Source organism: Fusarium keratoplasticum, chromosome 4, assembly GCF_025433545.1.
Source record: "Fusarium keratoplasticum isolate Fu6.1 chromosome 4, whole genome shotgun sequence".
NCBI classification, from domain to species: domain Eukaryota; kingdom Fungi; phylum Ascomycota; class Sordariomycetes; order Hypocreales; family Nectriaceae; genus Fusarium; species Fusarium keratoplasticum.
In genome coordinates, this window is record NC_070532.1 from 3,073,750 (window position 1) to 3,100,983 (window position 27,234).

The following is a 27,234-nucleotide window of genomic DNA, read 5'->3' on the forward strand; positions in this document are numbered from 1 at the left end:
CATATGCCTCATTGGCAATGGATACCTAGGCGTCTAGGTACCCGTGCTGAGCTTGCGCATGCGTCTGTGTGCTTCGCCCTTGCACCCGTTCTGTCTTCGCTCGCCGGTGTCGAGAGCACCTCCCGGTCGAGTATTCTTACAAGAAAAGAGAAAAAAAGTGACCAAAATAGTAAAAACAAAAGTATAAAATGCAATTGCAAATCAAAGTAAAGCAATCTTTTGGTGTGTCGTAGGACGGGCGTCGTCCAAGTCGAACTAGAAGGTCCAGTCATCCTCATCTTCGACCGACTTGATGGCCCATCGGAACTTGTCGCGGAGAGTCTTCGAGAAGAACTTCTCAATGGGCACGTCAAACTTCTTGGCAAAGACGACAGTGAGGCGAGGATCAATGTAGTTCTGTGCTGGGTTAGCGGAGTTCGAATAAACACACCATCAAGGGTACTCACAATCTTGGAAGTGCCAAGAGCTACTTCCTTGTTACCATCACGGTCCTCAGCCTGCGTCTCGAGCACCTTGACACGTTCGTCGAGCTTCTCAATCGCCTTGATGAACTTGTCGACCGTGGGACCTCGACCCTCAGCCTCAACCTTCTTGGTCTTGTTCTCCTTCTTGAACTTGGCCTCGAGCTCCTTGACAGCCTGGAGTCGCTCCTTGAGCTCCTTCTCAGGCATCGGCTTCTCTTTGTTGGCCTTAAGCTTCTCGTTGTCCTTCTCGAACTTCTTGGTGATCTTGGTGCGTTGCTCCTCGATCAAGAACTGCTGGTGTTCCTTAATCCACTCCTCATCGAGGTCTTCGTCAAGCTCAAACCAGGCGGCGCCCTTCTTCTTCTTCTGGGTCGGATCAATGTCGAGAATCATCTTCTTTGTCCGCCACTGCTGATACCGAAGGCCCTTGATCTAATCGGAGTTAACGCGCCGTCCAAAAGCCTAAATATCGCTAAACTTACCCTGTCACCCAGCTTCTGCATCTGTTGCTCATGACCAGCACCGACTGTCCGCTTGTGGTTGCAGAGAATAGCTACTTCACGGTTGCAGTCGTTGTACAGCTTCACCTTCTCAGCGACACTGCCGCGAGATCGGGGATCTTTGCTAAGTCCCTTCAGCAGCTCCGACATGGTCCAGGACGCGTTGTAAGTACGGAAAACCTTGGCTGTCAGGCCCGGCATGTAGCTGGTCAAGTGCTTGTTCAGTTGAGTAGTCTACAGAATCATTAGTACGGCAGTCCATAGACAAACACCGGCTTGAAACTCACAGTCAGGCGGTCGAACAGGTCATCTCCCTTGGTCTTGGGCGCCTTCTTGAAAAGCTTGAGGTTCTTGAAGACCTGAGGCTCGACATGGGCAGTCTCTCTGTATGGGATACTGTCCTTTCCGAGGAAGTCGAACGTTACCTTGTTCGGAGGCTCGAGAGTGATGTGCTCGTACTTGAGCGAACAGCAGCCCACGGTGTCGGCTTCGTTCTCCGTATCCTTTTCGTTTCCGGCTCTGAGAGCAAGCCTGTCGATGAGATACATGGCCGTGGCTCGCTGACGATCTGCCATAACCTCACTCTTCAGCTCCTTGGTGTAGTCCTTGCGAATCCTGTCGATGTGCTTCTTCAGCTCTCGTGCCTTCTCGAACTTCTTGAAGTCGCTCTGTCCCTTGATATCACTGGCAGCACCTAACATCACATATTTGTAGTTGTTGTTGATGTTCTCCTGCCACATGGCGAGCCAAGTGGCTTTTTGATCATGCTGAACCGCCTTCCACTGATGGCCCTTGGGTGGATCCGGAATCTTGGCTCCCTTACCGATGTTGATGGTGATCTGCTCGGGGGTAACGCGATTCTTGACTTTGCCGGTCTTGGGATGCTCGCCACGGCCACGGAAGAGACCTGGAGGTTCGACTCGGAAGTTGCCAACCTTCTGCTTCCTGCCGTCCCACATGCAGTGAGTGAAGGGGCCCTCGAGGGCCTCCTTCTTGGCTTTGGCAGCCTCCTTCTCTTCCTTGGTCATGTTCTTGGTCTTGTTCTGCTCGGCCTTGGCGAGCCAGTAGTCGGCAAGCTTCGAGAAATCGCACTTATCCAGAGACTTGATCTGAACCTTTTTACCGTCGGCGTCCGTTACACCATACTTCTTGCAGTACTCTTGGAAATCCTCGAAAAAGTTCTTGCGGAAGATGGGATTCTCCATGTGATGCGACGAAGCAGGGGTCATCATAGCCACCCAGAACGTGGCGACTTCTTCGACCTCTGGAGCAAGGTTGACCGGCTTGCCATCGTAGATCAGCTTGATATGCTTGGGCATGGGCTCATACTCGGGTGGGAACAACACGCCGTTGTGCTCCAACGTGTTCCACTTGATGGAATCGTCCTCCTTCTTTGGCTCTAGCCACCAAGCAAATTCTTCCTCCTCCTCGCCGCTCTCCTTGGCCTTCTTGGAATCTGTCTTGGAGTCCGCCTTCGCGCCCTTCTTGGCGGGTGCAGATTTGACCTTCTTGGAGATGGGAGCGTCGGAATCGGATTCTGCCTTCTTCACGCCGTTCGATTTCCGCTTCGCAGCGGTTCCATTTGACTGGCGCCTGGTGGTTGACTTGGCAAGAGGCACATCATCGTCGTCAGACTCTTCCTTGATGGACTTCTTGGGGGTCGGCTTCTTGACCCGGTCCTTGGCACGCATCGCCTTGGCCTCCTTGTCGGCCTTGCGTTCGATGTTTGCCTTCTTTTGCACAAGCTTCTGTCCCAGAGGCTGGTCATCATCAGAGGATTCGGGTAGGGCAGTCTCCTTGTAGGAGGGCGGGAGCTTTTTGCCGCGTGCCTTCATGATTGGCTCGTCATCGGAGTCCGATTCGGCGACCCTCTTGTTTTGTCTTTGGCGTTTTGCCTGTGATACCATCGTCAGCAAGAGTCGGCCCCACAGCAGGATTTTTCTGGCACCTGGGGAGCACGAACCAGAGGAGCACCATCTTCCGAGTCAGAATCGTTGTCCTTGTAGTTGACCTTGGTGATGGAGGTACGCGACTTGCGCTTCGTGGCGCCGTTGGTTACGGGCCCATCGACGTCCATCGGGTCATCCTGCACGGGACCGTTACGGACCGACAGCCCAACCAGCTTTGCGGCGTCGCGAGGCATAGAACGGTCCATGGCATCGTCTTCGGCGCGCGAAATCTTGGACGAGGACACTAGGTAGGAGAGAAAAGACTTTGTTAGCGAACATGCGCGCTGGGGGGAGGAGAGGAGGCCAGGAGCACGCTGGGGGAAACTTTGTTTTGAGTGCGGATGGAGATGGACGCCAATGACGAAGAACTGCAGCAGTGCAGGCAAAGGGAAAAAAGTGTAGAAAAAAACGCGACTCACGTCGATTGCCGTTGACCCTAGCAAGAGGGCGATCATCGTCGGAGCTCGAACTCATGGCGCTGTTGGGGGTTGAATGCGAATGCAGTTGTCCGTTTCTGTTTCTGCGGGTGGCCGCCTGGCAAAGTGCGATGAGGTCAGGGACTAGGATCTCAGATGCCAAACCGTGACAAGGGAAACGGGAACGAGAGCGAGTCGATGCGAAGGAAGAGGGTCGAATGAGACGAGGAAGCGTCAGGAAACGACCCCCCCAGGGCCTTGCAGAGGAGAAGATGATGGGGGTGAGGGGATTCGCGAGAGAGTGGGAGCGAGGACTCAGCGACAATGGAATCTGGGAGAATAAGTAGAGAGCGGCGTTGCTTGGTTTCTTAAAGTCCAGGGCGACGGGCACGGGAGGCGAGGCGAGAGAGAGACAAGGCAGTGGCAGCAGTGGAAGGAAGGCAGGCACGCCCCGGGCCGAAAGCTCACTGGCTGCAGAGACCCGACTGGGTCGAAGAGGTGGGCGACTTTTGGCGGCACACTTCCCGGGGAAGGCAAGTGCGTGAGTAGGCCTCACAGTTGCAGCGACGCCAGCGAGTAAGAGATGGGTCCAGAGGAAGAAGGGGAGGATGTGATTGGCTGAGGGGAGAAGCAAGGTTAGGTTGGTTGGCTGCCGGGTCAGCTAGAAAAAGGATTGAAGGAGAGCCTTGGGTACCTTAGTCATGGTTTGCTGGAGAGCTGGGATGAAGATTTCCATCCACGTGACATTTCGAATGCACGTGACGAGCCTTTTTCGAGTGGAGCTCTCAGCGCGGCTGCCCGCTAATTTGCCGGGAAAATAGCGACGAGAACAAAACGCTTTGGTCCGCAGCAACCAATACACCTCATTCCGACCTTACACGACCCCGACCGATTCTCCCCCCATCAATTGATCCGTGTATCGTGATCAATTGGGCCACCGTTGGCAGAGGCTCCCATCTCACCGTCCTAATCCTCAGTCACGATGCTGTCGCGAGCCGCCAGACCAGCTCTCCGAGCTGCCGCCGCAGCTCAGGCTCGGTAAGTCCCAATCTTTCCCTTCCCTCCGGCTGCCGGGAGGGACCCTCTCTCTGCCCCCCAAGATTTTGTTGCCGAAGAAAGCTGCCTCCGACCCTCGGCCACCACGTCGGCCCTCGACACCAGCAATTCGATCACGGCGAAGCAATTGATCAAAGAGATGGAACCTTGTTTGCTGATGACGGCCTTTTTCGCGCTTCCAGGGCCGCCGTCCCGAGCTCCGCCGCCACCTATGCGACCCTCCGTGAGATCGAGGACCGTCTCAAGTCGATCCGAAACATCGAGAAGATCACCAACACGATGAAGATTGTCGCCTCCACCAAGCTCACCCGTGCCCAGCGCGCCATGAACGACTCCCGCAAGTACGGCCAGACCTCCAACGAGGTCTACGAGTCGGCCGAGACCAAGGCTCTCGAGACCGAGGACAAGAAGACCCTCTACATTGTCTGCTCCTCCGACAAGGGTCTCTGCGGTGGTATTCACTCTGGTCTTGCCCGATACATCCGTCGCCAGGCCGCCGAGGAGAACTTCGACCTCGTCATCGTCGGCGAGAAGGCCAAGGCTCAGCTTGGCCGAACCAACGCCAAGTCGATCCAGCTCAGCTTCGCTGGTATCGGCAAGGACGTCCCCACCTTTGCCGACGCCCAGGCTATCGCCGACCAGATCGTTCAGCTTCCCACTGAGTACACCGACATCAAGATCCTGTACAACAGCTTCCTGAACGCCCAGAGCTACGAGCCCTCCGTCATTGAGGCATTTTCCGAGGAGGCCATCACCCAGTCCCGTGAGTTTTGCGTCAAGAATTGACGGCGTTGGAACTGTATTTTGACAATTTTGTAGCCAACTTTTCCGCTTTCGAGGTTGACGATGAGGTCCTCTCCAACATGCGCGAGTACGGCCTGGCCAACTCCCTCTACTGGGCTCTTGCCGAGGGCCACGCCTGCGAGCAGTCTGCCCGACGAAATGCCATGGATGTGAGTATCATGAATGCCTTAGTGAATGTCCTAATGCTGATAATTCCCGCAGAACGCCTCCAAGAACGCCGGTGAGATGATCAGCAAGTACCAGATTCTGTTCAACCGTACCCGACAGGCTGTCATTACCGGAGAACTGGTCGAGATTATCACTGGTGCCACCGCCTCGGAGGATATGTAAACAGTGGGAGTGCAAGCCGGGGTGTGACGCTTCCCTTTGTATCAATGCCAGCGGTTCAACCATACCATCCATCAGTGTGTGGTTATCCCGCCCCAGTGTATCAAAGCCTTCAATAAATTCCTTAGTAGCTCACACTCCCCAAGCGTGGCAGTGAGAAGAGAACAAAAGAAAAAGAGAAAGGAGTAATTGCTGTTGGAGAGCATTTTTTGAACAAGTTTCTAAAGACATTGCTATGTACACACTACCTATGTGGTTTGAAGTCGTCTGCCTGCTGAGTGACAGACCTCGATGTCCGTTTAACGCCGAGCATCCACAAACACGGAACCACGATTCCACCCCCGAACCTGATGTAGGTTGCCTTGCGAACAAGGAATTGAAATATAATGTATACCGTGCGCCAGATAGAAAAAAAAAAAAGAGACCCTAGGAAATGGGTATTGCCTGACAATTCAACTCGACTCACATCTCGCCCTCACTGTCACGGTCCTCGGCGTAGCTGACCCTCGCCCGACGATGCTTGTGCGAAGACTCACGAGCCAGCTCACCCAGCCCGGAAGCAGGAGGATGATCCCTCTGGTACTCCGCCCGCAGTGAGGCAGCCTCTCGATCCCACTTTTCAACGTCCCGGCTCCAAGCCTGCACGGCGTCGGCGTGACCACGCCTCTGCTCCATTGCCTGGTCCTCGTAGGGCTTGCGCTCTTCGGGAGTCGCCTCCTTCCACATCTTGGACGTCATGATGCGGACCTCGTTGGGCACGGCGCGACCTGCCTTGCCGGGTTTGCGGTTCTCTTCACACTTCTTGCGGGCCACGTCGAATAGGGCCTTGCTGTAGAGGATATAGGCGTTCGCGGCCACCTTGTTCGGGCGAACGGGCCGCTCGCCTAGTTTAGAATGTATATGGCTGAGCAACTCCTGCTCGTATGCCTCTAGTTTTGCTCGTCTCGGGTCTTTGGTAGGTTCCTTGCGCTTCCTTAGTAGCACGGAATCCCGTGGCAGAATCAAAGGTGTTGGGACCTCGATGGGCCCGATCAAGGTCTCTAACACCTCTGATGCTGCTCTCAAGCCGGACAAGTAGGCACCATGCACCGTTGCTGGGTGAGTGCCGATAGTGTGTTCGCCTGCAAAGAAGAGGTTGCCAACAGGCCGTGCCATCACATCGTAGTCTTCAGGTTGCATACCCGGAGCAGCTGACGAGTAGCTCCCTCTGGCAAATCGATCGGAACCCCAGCGGGTTACCATTGCCTCAACGGGATAGGGGACGTCTGAACCAAAGACACGGCGCAGAACCTCTGTTGCCTCGGCAATGAGACTGTCGTTGCTCGAATGCTCAGTGTCGAAGCCTGCCTCACCAGCCATCAGGGCAATCAGACAGGGGAGACCCGTTGTGTTGGATACGTTGAACCACTGGAAGAAGCGGCCGCGGTTTGTGGCATAGTCTTTCTGCGAAGTGCTGTGCCGGTTCGTTGAATCTCTCAGTACACCAAAGATGTGTCGGTCATTCTCCCAAAAGACCTTGTCGTAAACAAGCACAACCTTGTTCAGGATGCCGAACCCTAGACGCTCAACAACGTCAGTCTTCCACGAGGGAAGTGCTGGGTTGAACGCTATGTTGTTTTGCTTCAGCACACCAAGAGGAATAGTGCAGACAACAGCATCAGCATCGACCACCGATCCGTCCTCACACTCAATCGCCGCAGACGGCATGCCCTCTCCCACGTGGTAGGAGATGCTCTTGACAGGGAACTTGGTCTTGAGGTCGAGCGAGGTTGGACAGTGAACCAAGCCACGAGCCACGCTCTGATAGCCGCCGACGACCATTGTGTGACTCCCTTCCCACTCGTTGCCCGCGTCGATGTCCCACAGGGGAAGACTGAGGTTGTGCAGACCAATTGCATTACTGTATTCTAGATTGGCAATGTGCCAGTTGATGAGGCGATGGTCCTGGGCATTCAGCCCGACCATCTGCTTGTATTGGGAAATGGCAGAGTCCAGGACGGATCCCAGAGTTGCCCCCTCTTCGTTCACTGCCTGCGCCAGGTCGATGTTGTCTCCCTCGGCTGAGTGATCTCGCAGTGTCCAGCCCATCAGCTTTGCCTTCTCGGAAGCCTTGATTGTGGCCGGCGTCCCAGGCTCAGTGTGTACCCGACCCGTTAACTTGTCTGATGACACCGGTATCATGTTGACCTTGGCTGGAACATTCTGCTGGGCCACTGGAGGAGCATCTGGCTGGGCAGCCGCAGCTTCCTCTGCTTGCATCATCGTCTTGTTGCCGTCTCCGGGACTGTCCCGGCCTTCTTCAATGAGGTCCCGCCTACCCTCGATAAGCTTCGCCGGTTGGTTCTTGTGCTTGTACTCGCTGACTCGGTCTAGACAATCATTATATAGCTTCTCCACAAGCTGATCTCGGACAGGGTCTACAGGTTTCCCATTGCTGTCGTAGATTGTAGTGTCTGCTGTAAGTGCGTGGTAAGGCAGGCTGAGCTGCCCGCGTAGAAGAATGTTGATGGGGTTCCCCCGTTCAAATCCAGTGATGATCATGCCACCCATCTCAGCAGTGTGCCGCTTGTCTTTGAAGTCCGCCACGGGTTCTTTCGGTTTGGTCTTGAATTCGCGAGAATACACCCTGCCTCCTACCCGGCTTCGTCCCTCAAGAACCACCACACGCGGTGGCGGCTCGCCTCGTTCGCGGAAACGGTCAGCGTACTGCGTGAACAAGCCTTCTAGCTGTCTGGCACAGCCAAGCCCAGAGATGCCGGCACCGATGATAGCGATTGTCTTCTGCCTCCTAACCACTGGTGCACCATTCTCATCAAGCCCAGGCTCAGAGACTTGAACGCATCCGTAGTTGATATAGCCTCGACGAACAAGCCAATCGTAGCAAACACTTGCCGCATCAAACCAGCGGGCGTTTGCACACCCGACTGCCTCTAGTCGAGTAACGCCGATCCAGGGCCGTTTCATCCAAAGGCGTAATATACCGTTTCTGATGTTGAGGTAGGTTGTGACTTGTGGGTAAGAGATGTGATGGCGTAGGAGAAGGTATTCCTCTGGGTGCAGGGCATAGGGGTTGAGTCGACTCGACTCGGCCGCCGCGATGCACTCTGAGGCATACCTGGACGACGAGATATCGGTGGGAATGGATGATTTCGGTCGGATGTTGAAGTTGTAGCGCTCTGCTTCGTTATGAGATGGCGACTGTTGGTGGGAGGAAGGGCGTGTGGGAGGCTGGTCGTCGACTGCTTGATCTTGGAGGCTCTCAGTTTCGACTGGCGTTGGGGTAGTAGCCTTGCTCGAATCAGTCGACGGTATTGACGAAAGGTCTGAGAGGTCTGCGAGGGAAGAGGGAAAGGAGTCGACGGCGGCATCGATAGTGTGTAGTAATGCCGAGTCATCGACGTGTGGTGTTTCTTCTCTATGGCAAAGTCAGTAATTGAGGTTGAGAAACTAATGTCACATCTTGAGGGGATATCGGCAACGAGATGATGGCACTCACTCAACATCAGCGGCGACACTCGACTGGTCATCAGACTCGGCGGCGCTTTCGCTTTCAACCTCCATGTCCTCAGTCCATACTACTATTTCGGGGGCGACTTCTGAGGCATGCTCTGTCGAGGTCTGCCGCGACTGAGGCAGCGATGCCATATCGGGTGTTGTTGGAGGTGACATTCGGGTCTGAGCACTCGGCACGACGACCGTGTCTGAGGTAGGCTGTGAGTTGAGAACGCACTTGTCCCCAAGGGCTCCCTTGCGGTCACCAATTCCCGTCCTGAAGCCACGCCCAAAGTCTGTCCCCATAGCGGCGTTGGTTCGCGAGGCAGTTCTCGGGGATATTGGTTGGTGGCGAGGTGTAAAATGACGATACGATACGATTATAGGGCGGGGTGGAGAGTATCAACTTCGACTATCGCCGCAAGGACTATCACGAAGGAGTGAGATGAGAAAATTCGCATCATGCGCCGACATGGATGCCAATTAATGATCTGCACTGGTTCATCAGCCCATTTCCATTAGAGGCTTACAAGAGGCATTGGCAGATGACTTACTGCACTCAGTGACAACCGCGTCAGTTCCAGTGTCAAGGATGATGGCCAGTGAGAGAGGAGACCTGGTTTGTAAGATGGCTACAGCTTCGGCGGTTAAACGACATTCGGCGAGAGGCGATTAGTCCATGGCCAAAACTGCGATGTTTGGCCAAACAAATCGTCCGTTTCGTTCAATGACCGTCACCCGTTGTTGGTCCTTCTCGTCTTAGAGAAACTCCCGATCGTCAGCCATTGAGCCCCTCAGAATGCGGAAAGCAACGCTCGACTCTCGATCACGTGCGACGCTACCACCGAATCAGATGCGCGTTTGCAGGTGGGTCTCGAGTTCATTCCAACGACATTGGCATTCATCCTCGACTTCTCACAATGACTTCAATGAGACTTCATTGTCCGTCCGCATCGGCTTAATTCCCGTTTTAGGAAATATTTCTATGTCGCTGAATTAGCCTATTATAATATCCTAATGCCTATGCCACCGAAATTGCGCCAATCAGCCAGCCAGATGATTCCAGATATCGTACAGTTGCTGACCTCTCAGCTTGTCGAAACGGGCGCGGGCGCGGGCGCGTTCTCCTTCGCAAACGATTCTTTCTCGATCGCCGCATCCATCATTCTATTCCCGCTTATAATAGATGTTGTGCAAATCACGATATTTCTTCGTCCTGCCGAGCAGTTAGACATCGCATCCAATCGCCGGGAAATTGGGAACTGTGAGAGTACTTACCTTCCTCCTGCTTTGCGATGAATCTGAGAGCAGCAATTTCAGTAAACGTAATGCCGCCGACAAAGACGACAAACACGGTCTGCTTGTTGCCGCTTCCGGAGAGCAACGCCCTCGCCTTAACCGCCTTATCCTCGCCCTTCTGGTGCTCATAGAACGTCTGGCCGCGAACGTGCTTGACTGCCTCGTCGAATCCCTGCCATCCTTGCGTGCCTACTCCAGGAGGCACCCCCGCCGCGCTCGCACCGTTTCCTCTTGTTACAGAGAGTAGATACTGCTTTTGCAGAATGCACTGTACAAGTCGGATTGAAAGAGGCGCGTATCCACTATACACATACGAGATGTCGTTCGGGTCGTCCTCCTGAACCTCATCAACAATGAGACGCAATTGTTTGCGTAGATAAGTGTAGTTGGTCTTGTTGCCAGTTGCTCCCGCGTTGCCTGGGATCGGGATCATGCCAGCCAATGGTGATGATTTGGACAAGAAGAGTTGTAGCTTCTCGAGATTGTTGAGTGTGAGCAGGTGCTGATAGCCGTAGCCTTGGAGAACGAGCCGTCTGAATTGGTCAAATTCCTTGGGCCTGATGCCTCCTGATATGCACGAGTAGATGCAGAGCAGCCTCAACGTCTCCCGCATAGGGGCATCTCGTGCAATCAACTCCTCGATGCCGTCGAATTGGCTCGACGGATCAGCACCTGCAGCAAGGTTCTGTTGTACCTCCAAGAGCCCCTTGAAAAGATCCGTCCGAGTGTGCTTGATAATCTCTTCGGCCAAGCCGGTGTGGATCCTCGCGCTCTGTTGCTCTTGTTGATATCCTGGTAGCTGACTGACAAAGTCCTTGAGCTCCGCAATGGTCTTCGTTTTATGTTTACTCTCGTAGTCGCTCTGCACCTTTTGTAGCCGCCTTGCAACTTTGTTGAGCAAACTGCCAACTATTGCAAAGTTGGCGTCTCGCAATTGTTCGTAGAGTTTATCACTTGAGTCTAATTGAATCGTTCGCTTGCGACTTTGTGATGTTGCTGCCGAAGATTGTGCTGGCGCGCCAACCACTGTCGTATCGACCTTGGTCTGGTTGTTTTGAATCTCAAACACCTCGTCGATAAGGCCCTCGTATGTGAGTTGAGTGAGTAGCGGTGTGACAAAGTCGACCTCACGGTCGATGATGATGACGCTCTCGTTGGTTGTACTGGGGGTCAACCCAATCTTGTTGGCTTCTGTCGCATCCTCGCCGGCGAGGAGCTCCTGGCGCATACGTGCGAGTAGATCTGCGACACGCTTTGCATTGTCGCCTTTTCCAATGATGCGAGGAAATAAGCCGTGGTTCTGCTGGATCTCCATGAGGGCTCTGGCCATGAGGAAGTTTGGTGTCACATCTTTCGAAAGGTAGAGGTCGCGGAATGAGTCGTCGAGCTCCAGGGACAGGACATCCTTCTCCAGAGGGAAGAAGGACAACGGCAGCTCAGAGATGTTTACATCGCCTAGCACGCCGGCCTCTTCCAGGAGCTTGTCGGAAACGAGGGTTCGTCGTGGGACCCAGAAGATGTGAAAATCGTGGGCCGTTTGGCTCTCGCGCTGGACACGTTTGATCTGGGCTGGGCTTATGGTCAGAGTGTTCTTCCATTAATAAGAGTAGCTTCACAAACCTGCTATTGCCTCGGCATGGCGGCCACATTCGCCTCGGGCAATGAAGACGACATTGCGCTGGCTGGTGTCGACATTATCGTTCTCAAGGATAAAGAACTTGTCAACGCCATACTCTTGAAGCACGGCGACTTTGACTATAATTCCGATCGGGCCAACGAGACTTCGATCAAGGACGACGTTCTTCTTTCCGCGGACCTAGATAGAGCCAAGTGTGAGCTGAGGCAGCAGCGCAAAGGGCCAGAGTGAGGCTCGCGGGGCACAGCGGTGGGGAAGGAGGCTGCACATACACCTTCGAGGAGATACAGCAGGTCTTTCCGAGCCTTGTTGCGGATCTGCTCGGTGCTGAATTCCGTGCGAGGAGCCATGGAGGGCAGCTCGGCGCGGTTGGTGGGGGGGGAGTTGAGAGACTGGGGAGATGGAGTGAGCGGCGGATGGATATGGATGCGAGATGATGGGATGGAGGTCCGCCGTTGGAGCTTCCATCCTGATGACGGCAATAAAGTGGGGAGCTTCCAGCCACTGCAGTCCTCGCTAGCGTCCACTGACCGGGACCTTCAGGCAGCCCCGATGGTGGGGCCGATAGCCGGAGATGCTTCATGTGAAGAACCTCCTTGCGACACCGCGTAGGTATTGTAATGGTTGTTGAATGAATTTTATGGTTGAGAGGTTTATCCCAGTATTCTCACGTATGGCTTTTAGTTGCAAAAACATTTGACAAAATGCCACATCTCAAGACTTAGTCCGAGGCCTACCCTGGGTCTATCTACATGGTCAAGAACCATCAATCTAATTCTGTATGTGAGTTAAGAAATAGTGGTAGTCTCACGTGTTCTGATGTTGATAAGGAAATATCTAAAAGGCCCCCAGGGCTTGCCTTATTATGTGCCTGATAGAGGGGTTGTTGTTAAGCCCGGCATCTCTTGTTGGGCTCCCCTGTTCAATATTCTTGACAGTCCACAGCCACATAGCCAGTCAATTAACAAAACACAGTATAGGATGCTTCAGCATGCTATCTTAATGGCCTTGGAGCCTATTTATTCATTATATGGTCACAGTGCTTATGAGGCATCCGCTAGCTGCTTCTTCCTGATATCCATGCTCGATCAAGTCCTTTTCACCTGACGCACTGTAGGTAGGTTCGACGCTCATAGACAGCCCAGCCGGGCACGTATAAATCGGCTAAAATCTTCAAAAAAACGGCCGTGTTCCATCAGTAAACGAAAATGCCATGCCTGTTTCCCTTGTCTCCGTCGTCGCCGGTGGTCGTCCCAAACGCCAAAAGAATGCTGTGTAAATACCAAAGTCGGGATTTCGTCCGTTTTGCCCTCCGGGAGAGATATTTAACCCATTTCTCCCCTACACGGTGTTATCGTGGTAAAGGAACTCGATGTCGCGGGGTCGCAGCTTGTTTCCTCGTACAAAGTCCTCGTCACCGGGGGGCCGCTCGTTCTTGTCGTTGCTCGTCAGCATGCTTTGGATGCTCATGCAGACACTTTGGACACTCTGGACAGGGCTCCAGCCCTGCTGGCCGAGCAGGTCGAGGCAGATGATGCCGTTGGAGTATATGTGCGGGTGCATGGGGATCGGACGGTCGGATCGTAAATCAAATGTGACTTCGGGGGGTTCTGGTTGAAGTTAGTAGGGCACTTGGTGTCGGAGCATGGAGGATCCGTAAGCGTACCTATGGGGTACATCTTGGGGAAGTGAAACTTGAGCCGGTAGATATGGCCCTTGTAGAGGGGGTTCTCGTCGAGGACTTGGATATCGAGGTACCAGTCGCCGGCTACGCTGTCGTCACGGTCCAGCAGTTTGATACCTGGAGGCAGACCGTCCTTGTGGATCTGCGGGGCGCCAGACGAGCAGCGTCAGTTCGGCTCCCAGTTGATCGGGCCAGGGAGGGAGGGAGAGAAGAGAACGAACCTTGCCCAGCTCCTTGACCAGGCGCCTGTCTCTTGTGGCTCCAGCCATGATTGACCGTTTGAGAATGTGCTCGGGGAGTCTGGGTATTGATTGATTCAGCGGGAAAGGCGTCGATGGCGATGATGTGCGGGTTGCAGGTGGGAGGATTTGTCGTCGGGCATGCTCTGTGGAACTGAGAATCAGAAACACCACCTGCTGGGAGGGGCCGCTTGCGGCGCTGCACCCACATTGGATGCCCCAGAGGTACCTTTACGACCTGGCAACAGCCTCAAAGCCTGTCGCTTCTGCGTGGCTTAGCGAGGCTAAACAGTTGGCGGCTAGTCTCTGCAAAGGCCTCGACTCTGGTTCTTTCGTTTGAGACTTCGTCTCTGACTTGTTTGTACCGCCCTTTTCGCCAAAAGCTGCGTCCAGTCGCTGTCACCTGGTGATATCATTCAAGCAAGGACTCGACCCATAAATCCGATCGTGTTGTACTATTGGATGGCGTCGATCATGGAGGCATTCAGTGAGACGTCCTGATGTGACATCCATTCATTGTTTGGGCTCTTGCAACGCAAAATTACTTGCAACAGTGAATAACGTGCTTTGCATTCATGCGAATAACGTGCAACCGGCTACACTTTCAAGACCTTTGCCAGTATCTACTCTGACTTCAAACAAGGCAATTTGCTGTCCCTGCAGACGCCAGCGGCTACCAACATGTTTGGGCTGTATGTGACGTGGTCGGCAAACTTCCCTGCTCTTTGGTTAGGCATATACACTAGGAACAAGACTGCATGCTTCTAGCCTAGATGATCATCAGAGTAACTGGGAGACACTAATCATGAAGGAATCTAGATTCTTCCTTATTGATTATGTGCCAGGCGCAGCGACGTGGCAAGGTCTGAAGTTCCTATCGAGATATCGCCAGAATCAACCTGTGGCGCATCCGAGCCCATTGCATTCAAACAGACATTCTCCATCTTCGAAGCAAACATGGAGTTGAAGACCGCCTACTCACGATATCCTGAAGAATGAAATTTATGTTCTCGTGTCCATCCGCGAGTGGGTTTACCTACTGCGAACAACTAACAACACAAGGCTTATGTCGCCAGACCCTGGGGACCACAGGTAAAGGATGAAGGCCGATGCAGTCGCATGAGGTTTATGACAAGAATATGTGGTGAAAACAGAAATTGTCTCGGGGTTTCTAGACCTGCCAAAACGGGGTCTAACTACCTAAACACCCCCAGAGGTTTTCATCCGATCTTTCTAAGTGCGCATCAGACGGAATCACCGAACATATACAAACAGGAGCACATATATAAGTCTTCAGCAGCCAAGGGACGCTCTGAAGATCAGGAGGTGAAGGGCCAACCCAACGACTGCACGTCTTAGTTGTCCTCGAGTCGCTTGTAATAATCCGCATTATCACAAAAAATCAAGCTCGATGCTGTCCAAAGTGAGGCCTCAAGGGTAGCCATGACCTAGGCCAACATGAGCGTAGCATGTTCGATCGTCTTGTAAGACTCGCAAAGCCAGGATATGAGAGATGATATCCATCACCCCGGATAATCTACGATATGATGAGAGTACTGCGAGTTTTCGATTGCGCGGGTGTTGAAACGCTGACTGTACTGGATGGGCAGTTCCATGCAAGTTCCGTGGTGCCGATTGGTAGATGTGCGTATGCGCTTACCCATGATCTTAGCCAACTGCGGGTAGATATCGCCAGGAGCAGTAAGAAGTCAAATAACAACTTGACTGATGCTGCGCTGAAGGGTTACCCAAAGACTAGGGAGTTAGTCAAAGACCTGGACATGTCTCGACAAGGCAACAGATCTTCGATTGACTGAGGCCTCCGTCAACATGGGATATTCGGAGTCATGAATAGCCATGCCAAGCTAGACAGCCTCGTAGGGCTGGATCCGTCTGATGAGGCATTCCTCCTATCCCCAATTGGAAAGACGCAGGAGGTGAGCAAGGAACTCGGCATATCCATCCACAGGATTGTACGAGTGTCAGTTGGGTCAAGGGCTTGCGAGCCTGGAAAGACAAGGTGCTCAGCCACACGGCGTTGGGCGAGAAAATGGATCCATTGCCATCTCGAAGCGGACCCTCCTCAGGTTTCCATTTTTTTTCACATGATGAATACGGAGGGGCCAACAAGGAGGAGACAGACAGGACTGGGGAAGGCACTCTCTGGAGGTTGCCGGAATGCTTCATTGGCAGATTGGATGACAGACAATCTGACATGGCGCGCTCAGCCTCTCTGCCCGTGCAACGGATTGTTCGTTTCGCGGCTGCATTTGCGGCTGACTGAGCCACAGGCGTAACTGGCTCAGCCTGACGCATCCATCCACCCATCCATCCATCCACATACCATGAGCGGGCTGGGATGATGGATGGAGTGAACGGGATGGAGTGCATCCCGAGAATCCTTGGTTGGAGGTGCGGTCGCCCCGCCAGGACCGTCCATGGATGACCGGTTCAGGGGGCGCTAGTGCTAAAGTCCCCTAACGTAACAACGGGAAAATGGTGCGCAAGGCACCTAAACTTTGCTGACGACAAGCAGCCCCAGCCCAGTGGGCGTCCATCCATCCACTGGATGCCCGGGCAGGGCCACTGAGGAGGGGAGGCCGCTGCAGGGAGTCTGAGCAGGTCCATTCAGTTCAGCTCAGCTGTCGCAAGCTAATTAACAAGGACCTCCCATCCTCGCCCATTGTCGTCTCGTCCCCTCCAGCTCCACGCCCGTCGATATCCATCCATCCATCTCACCTACTTAGGTACTCTCCCTCCTCCCTCATCCCCAAGGCTTCGTCGCCCTCCCCTTGGACTCTCCCAACTCCATTGTCGCACGGCAGAGCGCCTCGGCTCCGGATACCGATATCGCATCAGCTTACGGGCTCGCTGTTGCTCCCGTTGTATCTTTTTTTCAATCACCAAAAGCCCAACGGGAACTGGACGCTACCCCGCCATAAGTGCCACCATGAGCTGTAAGTTGCGACTATCCGCAGCCTCATTCCTCTCCCCGCTTTGGCGCCGTCAGCTTCTCTTCTTGTTCCGCCTCTTTTGCGTTCGACATCGTGTTCTTGTGCTGGCAGTTCGGGCCTCGTCGTCGCTGTTTCTTCACACACCTTCTGATCCATTTGCTGACCATGGCTTCCACCTCGATAGTCGCAGGCATGCTGAACCGGCTTCACGGCCAACCCGAGAGCTACGATAAGAAGTACGCAACCCGAACTACCCTCCCTCGCTCCACCCAAGTCCAGATCCAGATCCAGATCTAGTTCCAACAGACCCTAACAAACAATCTTTGCGTATAGGGCCAAATACAGATTCGGTCGAACTCTCGGTGCTGGAACATATGGTGTCGTTCGTGAGGCTGATGGCCCCACGGGCAAGGTGGCCGTCAAGATTATCCTGAAGCGAAATGTCAAGGGTAACGAGCAGATGGTCTACGACGAGCTCGAGATGCTCCAGAAGCTCAAGCATCCTCACATTGTCAAGTTTGTCGACTGGTTCGAGTCGAGGGTAAGCTCCCCTCCCCTCCCCTCCACTGCGCTGCGCTGCCACCTTGGGCACGTACCCCTCGTTCACCCACATCAAGCTTACCCACCTTTGTTTCGCAGGACAAGTTCTATATCGTCACACAGCTCGCGACCGGCGGTGAGCTCTTCGATCGTATCTGCGAGCAGGGCAAGTTCACCGAGAAGGATGCCGCCGAAACTATCAAGCAGGTCCTGCTTGCAGTCGATTTCCTGCACAAGAACCAGATCGTCCACAGAGGTACAGTGATGCGGGGCAACCATGCTGTACTGCACCAACTGACGCGGCTCAACAGATCTCAAGCCCGAGAACCTGCTCTACCTGAGCAAGGATCCCGACTCCGATCTCGTCCTTGCTGATTTCGGCATCGCCAAGATGCTCGATGGCAAGGGCGAGTCCCTCAAGACTATGGCAGGCTCTTTCGGCTATGCTGCCCCCGAAGTGATGCGCAAGGAGGGCCACGGCAAGCCGGTTGATATGTGGTCCATGGGTGTCATCACCTACACCCTGCTCTGCGGCTACTCTCCCTTCCGAAGCGAAAACCTCCAGGACCTGATCAGAGAGTGCACCGATGGCTCTGTTGTTTTCCACGAGAGATACTGGAAGGATGTCAGCAACGACGCCAAGGACTTTATCCTGCACTTGATCAACCCCGACCCCGATCAGCGCTGGACTAGCGAGGTAGGATGACGCACATAGGCTGTGGAAGATAAGACGGCTGACTTTACCATACAGGAAGCCTTGGGCCACATCTGGCTCAGCGGAAAGAACGCCACCGACCACAACCTGTTGCCCGAGATCAAGTCGTTCCGCGCGAGAAGCCGCTTCAGGCGCATCATCGAGAAGATCAAGCTCCAGGCCCGAATCCAGAAGCTCAGGGAGCAGGAGGAGGATCCCGAGAACTCGGATCTGTCGGCAATTTTCAGCGAGGTCGCCAGAGCCAAGCTTGCCGACGACAAGGAGGAGAAGGAGGTGCTGCGTGTCACCGAGGAGGTCCAGAAGGAAGCCAAGCGCCGCAGCTTCCAGGCTTAAAGAGAATCATTGCATTTACAAACTACGGGCGAAAGGCTATGCGGCTGCATGTCATCAGCCGGATATTGAAAGGATTTTGGGTCTATAGTTGATGCCGCCGAAACGGGCTGGTATGAGCCCGCTCGAGAGAGGATGGGGTCAGCAAGATGAGATGGATAGGAAGAGGCAGGTCATTACAAGTGATCATATCGTGTCGATTTGATTGGAAGCGTTTTGATTTCAGGCAATGCTTTGAAAAAGGTGACAATAAGGAGGTGGTGAAATCAAGTCATTCATCTTTTGAATCCGTTACTCGTTGTTCTCTACATAGAAGTGGTATCGTTAAAGCAACCGACTACTCGCCCAATTCCTGCTGCCCTCAAGATCCAGTCTTTTCCTATGGGCACAACTAATCCTTTTTTGTAAAGATCCAGTCTTTTCTTGCCAAGCAGGTACCTATACATCCTATCCTCAAATTCGACGCTCGTTTTCTGCCATATTTCTGCAATTCTTCCTCGTGATATCGTTGAACTCTTTTTTACATACACACATACATACATACATGATTGAATAGAACAAGAACTGTAACCTCCAAGACCTTATCAACACCGAAAAACATCAGAGAACTGATGTGGTGGACAAACTCAATCTACCAGGTCCGCCACGGCGCTCTCGCGAAGCTCCTCATAGCGCCGTGCATCGAACCGCTTTCGTTCCCATCCTTTGGCTCGCAGCCGCTCTATGCGGGCCTGCAGCTCCGGTGAGCGGCCTGCATCGATGGAAGGATGCACAGGATGCACCACCATAACGGAAACAGGAGATGGTGGCACTGCCTCTTGAGCGACGATCTCAAGAAGCTCCGACTCAATAAAGGTCAGATGCCGAAAAACCTGTCGCTGCAGGCTGGTCAGAAGAGCGCTGTAGCGATGCACCGAGCGCGCGTGGCGGAAGGGGTCGAGTTCAGAGTCGGAGTAGGAGACGGACTCTGCCGGGGCAGAGCGTGGGGTGAGGCATGATCGGGGGAGAGGGGCCGAGGGCCGGATGGGTGCCGGCATGACGGACGACTCGGCGTCAAGGGGATCGGGCGACGCTGAGCGGACGGAACCTAGCAAGCTGCCGAGACCTAGGGTCGGCGAGTCGGGGCGCTCGAGGAGTTCGATGGGCACTTCACTAAAAGTCACACGCTTCTTGCGCTTGGGGCGAGGCGTGTCCTGGATCGACGAGATAGAGGAGGCCGGGGAGGCCCCGTGGGATGAGGTCCATGTTGACGAGGCATAGGAGCTGACTGAGCTGTCGGCGGAGTGAAGACTGGGGAGGGTGGTGGTAGTGCCAGAGGGTCTGCGGAGGAGGGCTGGACCGACAGCTGAGTCGGCAGCGTTGATGAGGGTGGAAGCGCGTTGGTAGTGATCACGGGCCTGGTGAAGGAGGGAAGTGCGTGTTGCAGAGCCTTGGTTGAGAGCGCGGGCGAGCATTTCCAAAGAGCTGGCAGCGTAGAAGTGAAGGTAGATGAGATAGGCAGGCTCAATGACACTCTGCATGATGTTAGTTGTCTATATGGTGATGATCAATCTCAACAGTGACTTACAGAGTCCTTGATGTTATCCAAGATCTCACAACATCGAGTCGCACAGGGACGGTAGCGGCGGTTGAGATACTCTCTCTTGACGTCGGCGATAGCCTTGGACCATTCATCGGAAGTGAGCGGCATGCCATGTAGCGACTCTAAGAGCGACTGAGGGAGGTAGTCGGGTGACTTGGCCTCGGCAGCCGAGGCGCGACAAGACTTCTGGCGCATCGACATGGGCAGCGAGGTAGATCGGGATGGCCAGGTCGGAGTGGTGGCTGGGGGGATTGCGTGAGGCAACAGAGCAGCCATGACGGTGAGTGATATCCTACACAAGAGCAGGAAGAGGGCTCGTATCCGGGGCTTGGAGGTCGAGACCTAGAGGTAGAAGTGGAGGCAGAGGCTGTTCCGGGGGGCGTTGCGATATAAGAGTCCGGACTGAGGGCGGCGGCGCGCGTGGCGTGGCGAAGGTTTGTGTGGCCAATATGCCAATATGTTGTTGCCCGTGATGGGTACAGTAGGTAGTTTGTCAATCCTTTCAGCTCTTCGTGGGTCGATCCTATGGGGGGATAGATGACTGGGGACCTGATGGGTAGGACAGAGTCTAAAGGTCTGTGACGTGCGAGATGTCTCTGCTTAGGCACCCGTCTCTCGGGGCAAGGAGGGGAGGGAGGAATCCGCGTCTGAGTCGTCCGGCGGGCTGATTGGTGAGACAATGTGTCAATAAAGGGCGGCGACACAAGGTGTAAGTGAGAGCAGCAGCAGGAGGAGGCTGTAAGAGGGCCGGGCCGAGCTCGAATGCGTGCTGTTGCGTCAAGAACCAGAGAGGAGAAGCAGCAAGTCTGGTCGGCTGATGAGCGGGCAAAGATGAATTTCTGAGAAAAAAGTCGATCTGTGCGGCCAAGGTGGTTGCGGGTAGTTAAAGAGATGACAATGGAATTCATAGGCATCCGAAAGCGGTTGGTGTTGAGTATAGGAGCGCCACATGGGCGAGCCATCTAGCCAGTTCAAAAGTTGACCAGGTGATGAGTACAAACCAAATACTTCTAGTGTCGATGCCACTCTGTCGTCGGGAATACCGATCTCTGGGGAACGAAGATCGCTCCTGGGCTTGGTCTCGTCCTTGTGTCAGCGGCGCCGAGCTCTTGGCTGGTTGCTGGGTGGTGTTGCGACTTTGTCGTGATGACGATGATGAGTTGTTTGTTGGTGTAAGTGAAGGCGTAGCGTAAATGAGGGTGAGGAGAGAGGAACACTGGAAATGAAAGGAATTCTCCGAGCCTGTGGATTCGAACAAAAGAAGGTCAGGATTCAGGTCGAGATGCCATGAATCCAGGTTGTCGTACGTTGGCCGTCGAGCAGCCAAGCAGACTAACACAAAGGCATGGATACAATAGCCAGACACCACACACACCACGCTCTCACGGGCACACACATACAAACCTGATGATGACAAGTTTAGCCTCTGTTTTCTACCCTCACTCGAGGGAGAAAAGTCGGTCTTATCTTTCTCAGTTGTGCCCCATCCGATGTGTCGGGTTCAAAAAGAGAGACACCGCTGCAAGGGATTTTGCACACTAGTTTCCTTTCCCCTGCTCCGATGGGGAACATCATAGCTAGCAAGTCTCGCATGAAAAAAGGAAGACGATCAAAAGAAAAACCCACGATCTTTGCGGAGCTCGACTGGTCCGGCTAGGGTCTAGGTGCGGCGCCGGCCTTCCGAGAGATCATCCTGACCCTCCTCTCCCCGCCGCCCGTACCCGGCAGACCCACGCTTCGCCTGAGCCCGGCCTTGTCTCCAGGTGGGTTTTTTTGCTCTCCCTCTCCTCGGGCTTGGGCCGGCACTTGCATCAGGAAGAAGAAAAGAGCCCCTGGAGTTGGAGGTCGGTGAGCCTTGAGGATTGGCGGTGACGCAGAGGGAGGTGGAACTCTCTGGACCAAGGGACAAGGGAGCAGAATGACAGAATAGCGGACAATAACGAACAAAGAGAATAGACCTCATGTTGGTCTGCTCTCGCCATCGGTCCCGCGAAGGGTGGCGTAGCAAGACGAAACGCCAACCTGTCGGCTCCAGATGGTCGGGATGGCCACGGGCAACCCCAATAGCCAAGGTTCAATTCCCAAGCCTATTGAGGACAGAGCTTTGTGGCACGGACAGCGCGGGACAGTGACATGAGAGAAAACACACGGCTCATCCCGCTCGACGGTTGCAGTTGCGGTTGCAATTGCAACTCCCTTGCCCAGCATCGGTGCGTGCCCTTCATCTCGTTTGAGCTGGATCTTCGGGTATAACTGCTGCCAGCGGCGTACAACTTTCATGGGACCTGCGTCTCGGTTAACATGAGCCTCAACCCGCCAAGTATCCATCACGCGCGCTCCCCGCCTCTTGTTTTCGGGGTCTCCATCAAGCCCTCATCGCTCGAGAACGTCGGATGGTACCGTGGGCTGGGGGCTGGGGGCTGGGGGGCTGGGGGCGGAACGTTCTGTACCGCATTGGGCTGGCTGGCTGGCCATCGGAGGATGCCCACGCGTCTTGGTGCCTCCCTCCTGCCTGGGAGACGCGATCAGAAGCCCCGTCGTTGGAGGCTCTATGCTTTTTGTCACAAACTGAGACCTTGAAGCCTCGCTTGGTCGATCAAACAAGCAACCCCCTCTCTGTCGCAGGGAGAAACTGGAGTGGCGGCGCTAGGTTAAGAATGGATGCCACGGCACGATGTTTATGATAGCACATCACGGAATAACCTCTCTTTCCGACGCGGAGGACTCGGCAGACTCAGGCAGGTCCAGACAGAACAGGCACTTACCCGGATAGTATTGAGGTGAGATCCTTCCTCTCCTTCCATTTTGTCAACAACCCCATAGACTCCTCTAGACAGGCTGTTTACCTCCATCTATCAAATAACACAGAACGCCTTGACCATCAATTCTTGACCATCATTTCAACTGTTTTTTATTTCATCACGTCGAGCCTATGCGGCAGGATTTGTAGGAGTTTGCTCCTCTGCCGCAGGGCTCGCCTCAGGGGCCGCAGCTTCAGGAGCGGCAGTCTCTGGTGCAGCCTCGGGTTGGGCCTCGTTCTTCTTCTCTCCATCCTTCACCTCGTCACCCTTGATGCCGTGGACTACCCGCAGACCTTCAGCTTGTCTGGTCAGGTGGTCCAGCTCTCGCTTTCGCTGGAGTCGGACCTTGACCTCCTTGGCCATATCTGCGAGATCCACAAGGATACCCTCCTTTTCGGGGTGACCATCCTGGAGTCCCATCTCCTTGATCTTGACCTTGCCTGACGCAACCTCATCATCGCCAAGGAAAATGGCAAATGGGACACCGTTGGCCTCAGCCGCCTTGAACTGCGCTGGCAGCTTGGGCTTGACCTTATAGAGGAACTCGGCCTGGGAAACCATGTTAGTACTTCGCTTTTGCTCACAAACTGTGAGTCATGGGTATCATCAACCAACCTTGATGCCAGCCTCCCAGAGCTTTGTGCAAACCGACATGCGCTCCTTCAAGAAGCCCTTGCCAAAAGCCATGACGTAGACATCAACATCGTTGCCACGGACAGCCGAGTTCTTCTCGGCCGCCATCCTGGCCTTGGTGATGGAAAAGATTCGGTCAACACCGAAAGAAATGCCGACGCAAGGGATCTGGTTCTTGCCAGAGAACATGCCGACAAGGTTGTCGTAGCGGCCACCAGCGGCAACACTGCCTACACCGACTGTGGGGTCGCCAGAACGGTCATCGTCGTCAGATCCCTTCTTGCCCTTCTTTTTCGAGGGCTTGGGGGCCTCATCCTCGTGGCCGGGCGCCACTTGAGGAGCAGATCCCTCTGTGACAACCTCATATATAAGGCCGGTGTAATAGTCAAGACCACGGGCCAAGCTGAGATCGAAGGATACTCGGTCCAGCACGTTGAAAGCCTCAAGGTACTCGAAGAGCAGAGCAAGATCTGCCATGCCCTTCTTCATGGACTCGTTGGCTGCCAGGCTCTCGTTGTTCTGCAGCTTCTCGAGGAGGTCCTGCTTGCCCTTGAGAATAACCCACTCGCCAATTCGGTCAGCCACCTCGCCGTCAAGGCCCTTCTCTTCCGTCATCTCCTTGCGAACATCAGCCCACGGCAGCTTGTCCAGCTTGTCGACAGCAGAGGAGATAGTGCGAATCTTGTCCTCAGGCACACCGCAGACCTGGAAAATACCGTCGAGAATCTTGCGGTGGTTCATCTTGATCGTGTAGGCGCCGTTCCAACCAAGTCCCTCAAACACTTCAGAGATGATGCGAATGACCTCGGCGTCGGGCAGCATAGCGTCGTAGGTGCCGGCAATATCGAAATCGCACTGGTAAAACTCTCGCATTCGGCCCTTGGTCATGGCGGGTTGATCTCTGCGGTAGACCTTGGCAATGTGATATCGCTTGATGTTCTGAATGTCCTTGTTCATGGCGAGGAAACGGGCGAAGGGGACGGTCAAGTCGTATCGGAGAGAGCAGATCTCGCCGCCCTGATCGGCGAGGTCGTAGATGAGCTTGCTGTCCTCGCCATACTTGCCAGCGAGGATTTCTCTGAGCTCGAAGACGGGGGTATCGATGGTGACTCCGCCGTGGCGCTTGAAGACCTGGGTGATGGTGTTGAAGATGTGGTCACGGATGACCATATCCTTGCCCTCCCCTCCGCGCAGTGTCAGGACTTGCGATTCGCGGTCGGATGTATCACGGAGGGGACAAACTCACAGTCCTTTGTGCCCTTGGGGGTCTTGAGCTCAAACTTGTTCTTGGGCGCCATCTTGTGTGGTTGTTGGGATCTCGTGGGACGCGGGGCAGTGGTGGAGGAAGAGGAAGAAGAGTGGCGGGGCTGAGAAAAGCCTTTGATGGAGGGGCCCAGGCCGTTGACGGACAGACGAGGACGGCGGCCCAGACAGGAAGGAGGGCCGTGGGAGGATAGATATGAAACAGAAGAAGCAGCGGCAATGGATGTCAATGGCCGTGCAAGGTAATAAGACGCAGTTGAGGACGCCAATGTTGATCTGGCCAGAGAAAATTTGGCCGAGGCTGGCTTTGGCTTCATGCCTTGACCTTTTGGTGGGAGGACGTGAGGCTTCTATGCCAAACTGGAGCCCACTCTATGACTGGTACACGGGCTGTCCTGTAGTCATGCAAGCGGCGGGCGATCCAATGCGTCACGCTTTTTCTGACCCGACCGACCTGGAGCAGAAGCCAATTGTGCCTGGTCCAGAAAATTTTCCACGGCAAGATGACTCCCGTCCATCCATGGCCCAAAGAGAAACGACTGGGCGGGGCGTCTACTGTACGGGCTGGTTGTGGCCTGAACTATGGGCAGCCAATGCCCTGTATCTAAGCTTGATCCCCTGTGATGGAGGGGTATGAGGGGCAAATGCGAGGGGCAATTTGTTCAGATGGCCAGGGTCCTGGTCGGGCAGGTTTGCCGTGATGAGCTCTATCCGACAAGGCTGACGTATCACGGCCTCCCCTTTCACTCATGCTTTAAGCCTGCAGGACGATCCATGAGAGCTTACCTATGTATTGAGCGAGGAATGCGTCCTCAACTATCTGCAAGGTAAACAACAAGCTTAAGAAGACACGGTTGCAAACATCCAGCCAATTTGTGAGTCAAGGGGCTTGCAACTGCGCCTCGATAGCATTGTCACCATGTCTCGTTTTCGAAGTTATCACGGGTAGCGCTGTTCCACAGACAAAGGATTCTTAACTTGTTTTGTGAGGAAATATGATCCTTCTTTCATCAGAGAGTTCAAGTCGTGCCATCAGAGAGCCGATACCTATGCTTGAAAGAAAAGACGTCCGGCCTTGTATTGCTACTTCCTTTCAGCTCCGGATGCGGGCTCTGTTCCCGAACATCCGTCCTCAAGCCGTGCCCCCGGTTCCGTGGAGTCGCGGGTCCTTGTTCTGTAAGTGAAACGGCGTGTGGATGGACCTTCACCGGGATGCCCCCAAAGCAATGTAAATCATCCGTTCCGTGTCGGAGCAAAAGGCAGACTCGACGACGAGCTAGTTGAAGAGGCAACCACTGCCGAGTGACACCAAAATTTCCCGTCGACTCTATTGGCGAGGCCAAGAAAGATGGCGCATCTGCTTTGCGGTTTGGCTTTTTGAGGGTTTTCAGCCTCGACATGTGGTGAAATTGCATGAGGCCATGAGGCGTTGGCGTCGTCACCACGGGGTCGAGTAATTTAGGTGCCTTGGGGTTAGTGTCACTAGTAAGGTAGACATTTTGGCTCATGATACTTTTGTTTCTGATACCAAAATGTATCAAGCATCACTGTTGGATAGCTCTATGTACTGTACATTTGTTTCAGGCGTCTGACAGACTTGGTGAATCGGTGCGCCGAGATTGTTGCCTGTTGGTACGGATACTTGGCCTCCATGGAATTGACGGAATCTGTCGATGTTTGATGGTTTTTCAACCAATTTGAATAACCATAGCTATCAACGAGTCTATAGTTGAAATAATATCTATCTGCAAACAAAACTTCTTCTTTAAGGGAAAAAGAATTCTATACGCGGATTGGGGATTCGTCTGATAATTCATCATCCTTCGGCCTCATGGTTGGCTGCGGCGTCCTGTACATTGAGATCTCGAAACAGATTACAGTCCCACTAAACATGCATATTCCCACCCGTTAATTGGCTTGGCTTGCTCGCTCTCGTCGGATTCAACAGCAACCCGAACCCGAGTGCTGACCCGTGGGTCTGCTGGGATATCCAAATGACCCTCCCGCTATTGGCTCGTGGAAGATGAAGATGCAGCTAACGACTTGCCAGCGGCCTCCCGCCCCATGACGATATCCACGCAGTCATGATGGCACTGCGAGAGTCTGGGTACCTATTCCTCACACAGCAGAGACGCGGACGCCTGTCGTCTTGGTCTGGATTAGGGAATTTACGCGATGTGATCCGCGGCCGTGCCCCGTATTGTGTCCTGATCTAGGAATCCAGGCACCCATGATGCTTGCTTGCTCATCGCCCAGCAATTCCTAACACCATCTCTTAAGCGAAGCTGACTTGGAACCCCCTTTGCGCGTTGTAGGACCATCTCGACGATCACTTAAGGACTGCCTCGAAGCTCGAGTCCCTGAGTACAAGACGCAGCTGCCGTCCCGTAACGTTTCTCTTTACATGTTGAAGACGTCGATATTCTCCACGCCCATCCAGACCCTGAGACATCCCCTGCCATCGTCGATTTAAGGTCTTGTCGCTTGCTGCAAACTAACGCTATTGACTAGCGTCGTATTTCGTATCAACCAGGCTTCCATCTAGACCCC

The 27,234-nt window shown here is 54.1% G+C and overlaps 8 protein-coding genes across 8 annotated transcripts; 2 read left to right on the forward strand and 6 right to left on the reverse strand.

The window, feature by feature from the left end:
- Nucleotides 1-255: 255 nt before the first annotated feature.
- On the reverse strand, nucleotides 256-3,733 carry NCS57_00601300 (DNA topoisomerase I; the record flags this gene model as incomplete). The annotated part of the gene is made up of 6 exons (XM_053055914.1): nucleotides 3,333-3,733; nucleotides 2,913-3,157; nucleotides 1,252-2,859; nucleotides 947-1,198; nucleotides 447-896; nucleotides 256-396 (listed from the first exon to the last, which is right to left on the reverse strand). Exons 1-6 carry the CDS (start codon nucleotides 3,385-3,387, stop codon nucleotides 256-258), a joined length of 2,751 nt encoding a protein of 916 aa, XP_052914869.1. The 5' UTR covers nucleotides 3,388-3,733.
- Nucleotides 3,734-4,311: 578 nt separating this feature from the next.
- Nucleotides 4,312-5,519, forward strand: NCS57_00601400 (ATP synthase subunit gamma; the record flags this gene model as incomplete). Its single annotated transcript, XM_053055915.1, has 4 exons — nucleotides 4,312-4,367; nucleotides 4,568-5,148; nucleotides 5,205-5,338; nucleotides 5,391-5,519. The coding sequence occupies 4 exons, from the start codon at nucleotides 4,312-4,314 to the stop codon at nucleotides 5,517-5,519; spliced, it is 900 nt and encodes a 299-aa protein (XP_052914870.1).
- A 459-nt stretch (nucleotides 5,520-5,978) lies between these two features.
- On the reverse strand, nucleotides 5,979-9,314 carry NCS57_00601500 (uncharacterized protein; the record flags this gene model as incomplete). The annotated part of the gene is made up of 2 exons (XM_053055916.1): nucleotides 5,979-8,931; nucleotides 9,013-9,314. 2 exons carry the CDS (start codon nucleotides 9,312-9,314, stop codon nucleotides 5,979-5,981), a joined length of 3,255 nt encoding a protein of 1,084 aa, XP_052914871.1.
- A 782-nt stretch (nucleotides 9,315-10,096) lies between these two features.
- NCS57_00601600 (uncharacterized protein) lies at nucleotides 10,097-12,293 on the reverse strand (the record flags this gene model as incomplete). The annotated part of the gene is made up of 4 exons (XM_053055917.1): nucleotides 10,097-10,224; nucleotides 10,287-11,876; nucleotides 11,928-12,123; nucleotides 12,216-12,293. 4 exons carry the CDS (start codon nucleotides 12,291-12,293, stop codon nucleotides 10,097-10,099), a joined length of 1,992 nt encoding a protein of 663 aa, XP_052914872.1.
- A 991-nt stretch (nucleotides 12,294-13,284) lies between these two features.
- NCS57_00601700 (uncharacterized protein) lies at nucleotides 13,285-13,998 on the reverse strand (the record flags this gene model as incomplete). Its single annotated transcript, XM_053055918.1, has 3 exons — nucleotides 13,849-13,998; nucleotides 13,610-13,769; nucleotides 13,285-13,553 (listed from the first exon to the last, which is right to left on the reverse strand). Exons 1-3 carry the CDS (start codon nucleotides 13,894-13,896, stop codon nucleotides 13,285-13,287), a joined length of 477 nt encoding a protein of 158 aa, XP_052914873.1. The 5' UTR covers nucleotides 13,897-13,998.
- Nucleotides 13,999-16,816: 2,818 nt separating this feature from the next.
- On the forward strand, nucleotides 16,817-18,408 carry NCS57_00601800 (Calcium/calmodulin-dependent protein kinase; the record flags this gene model as incomplete). Its single annotated transcript, XM_053055919.1, has 6 exons — nucleotides 16,817-16,823; nucleotides 17,005-17,056; nucleotides 17,154-17,361; nucleotides 17,460-17,616; nucleotides 17,672-18,057; nucleotides 18,112-18,408. The coding sequence occupies 6 exons, from the start codon at nucleotides 16,817-16,819 to the stop codon at nucleotides 18,406-18,408; spliced, it is 1,107 nt and encodes a 368-aa protein (XP_052914874.1).
- A 623-nt stretch (nucleotides 18,409-19,031) lies between these two features.
- NCS57_00601900 (uncharacterized protein) lies at nucleotides 19,032-20,263 on the reverse strand (the record flags this gene model as incomplete). Its single annotated transcript, XM_053055920.1, has 2 exons — nucleotides 19,032-19,919; nucleotides 19,973-20,263. 2 exons carry the CDS (start codon nucleotides 20,261-20,263, stop codon nucleotides 19,032-19,034), a joined length of 1,179 nt encoding a protein of 392 aa, XP_052914875.1.
- A 2,654-nt stretch (nucleotides 20,264-22,917) lies between these two features.
- NCS57_00602000 (Histidine--tRNA ligase) lies at nucleotides 22,918-25,001 on the reverse strand (the record flags this gene model as incomplete). The annotated part of the gene is made up of 3 exons (XM_053055921.1): nucleotides 22,918-23,337; nucleotides 23,404-24,623; nucleotides 24,668-25,001. The coding sequence occupies 3 exons, from the start codon at nucleotides 24,999-25,001 to the stop codon at nucleotides 22,918-22,920; spliced, it is 1,974 nt and encodes a 657-aa protein (XP_052914876.1).
- Between the last annotated feature and the right edge of the window lie 2,233 nt (nucleotides 25,002-27,234).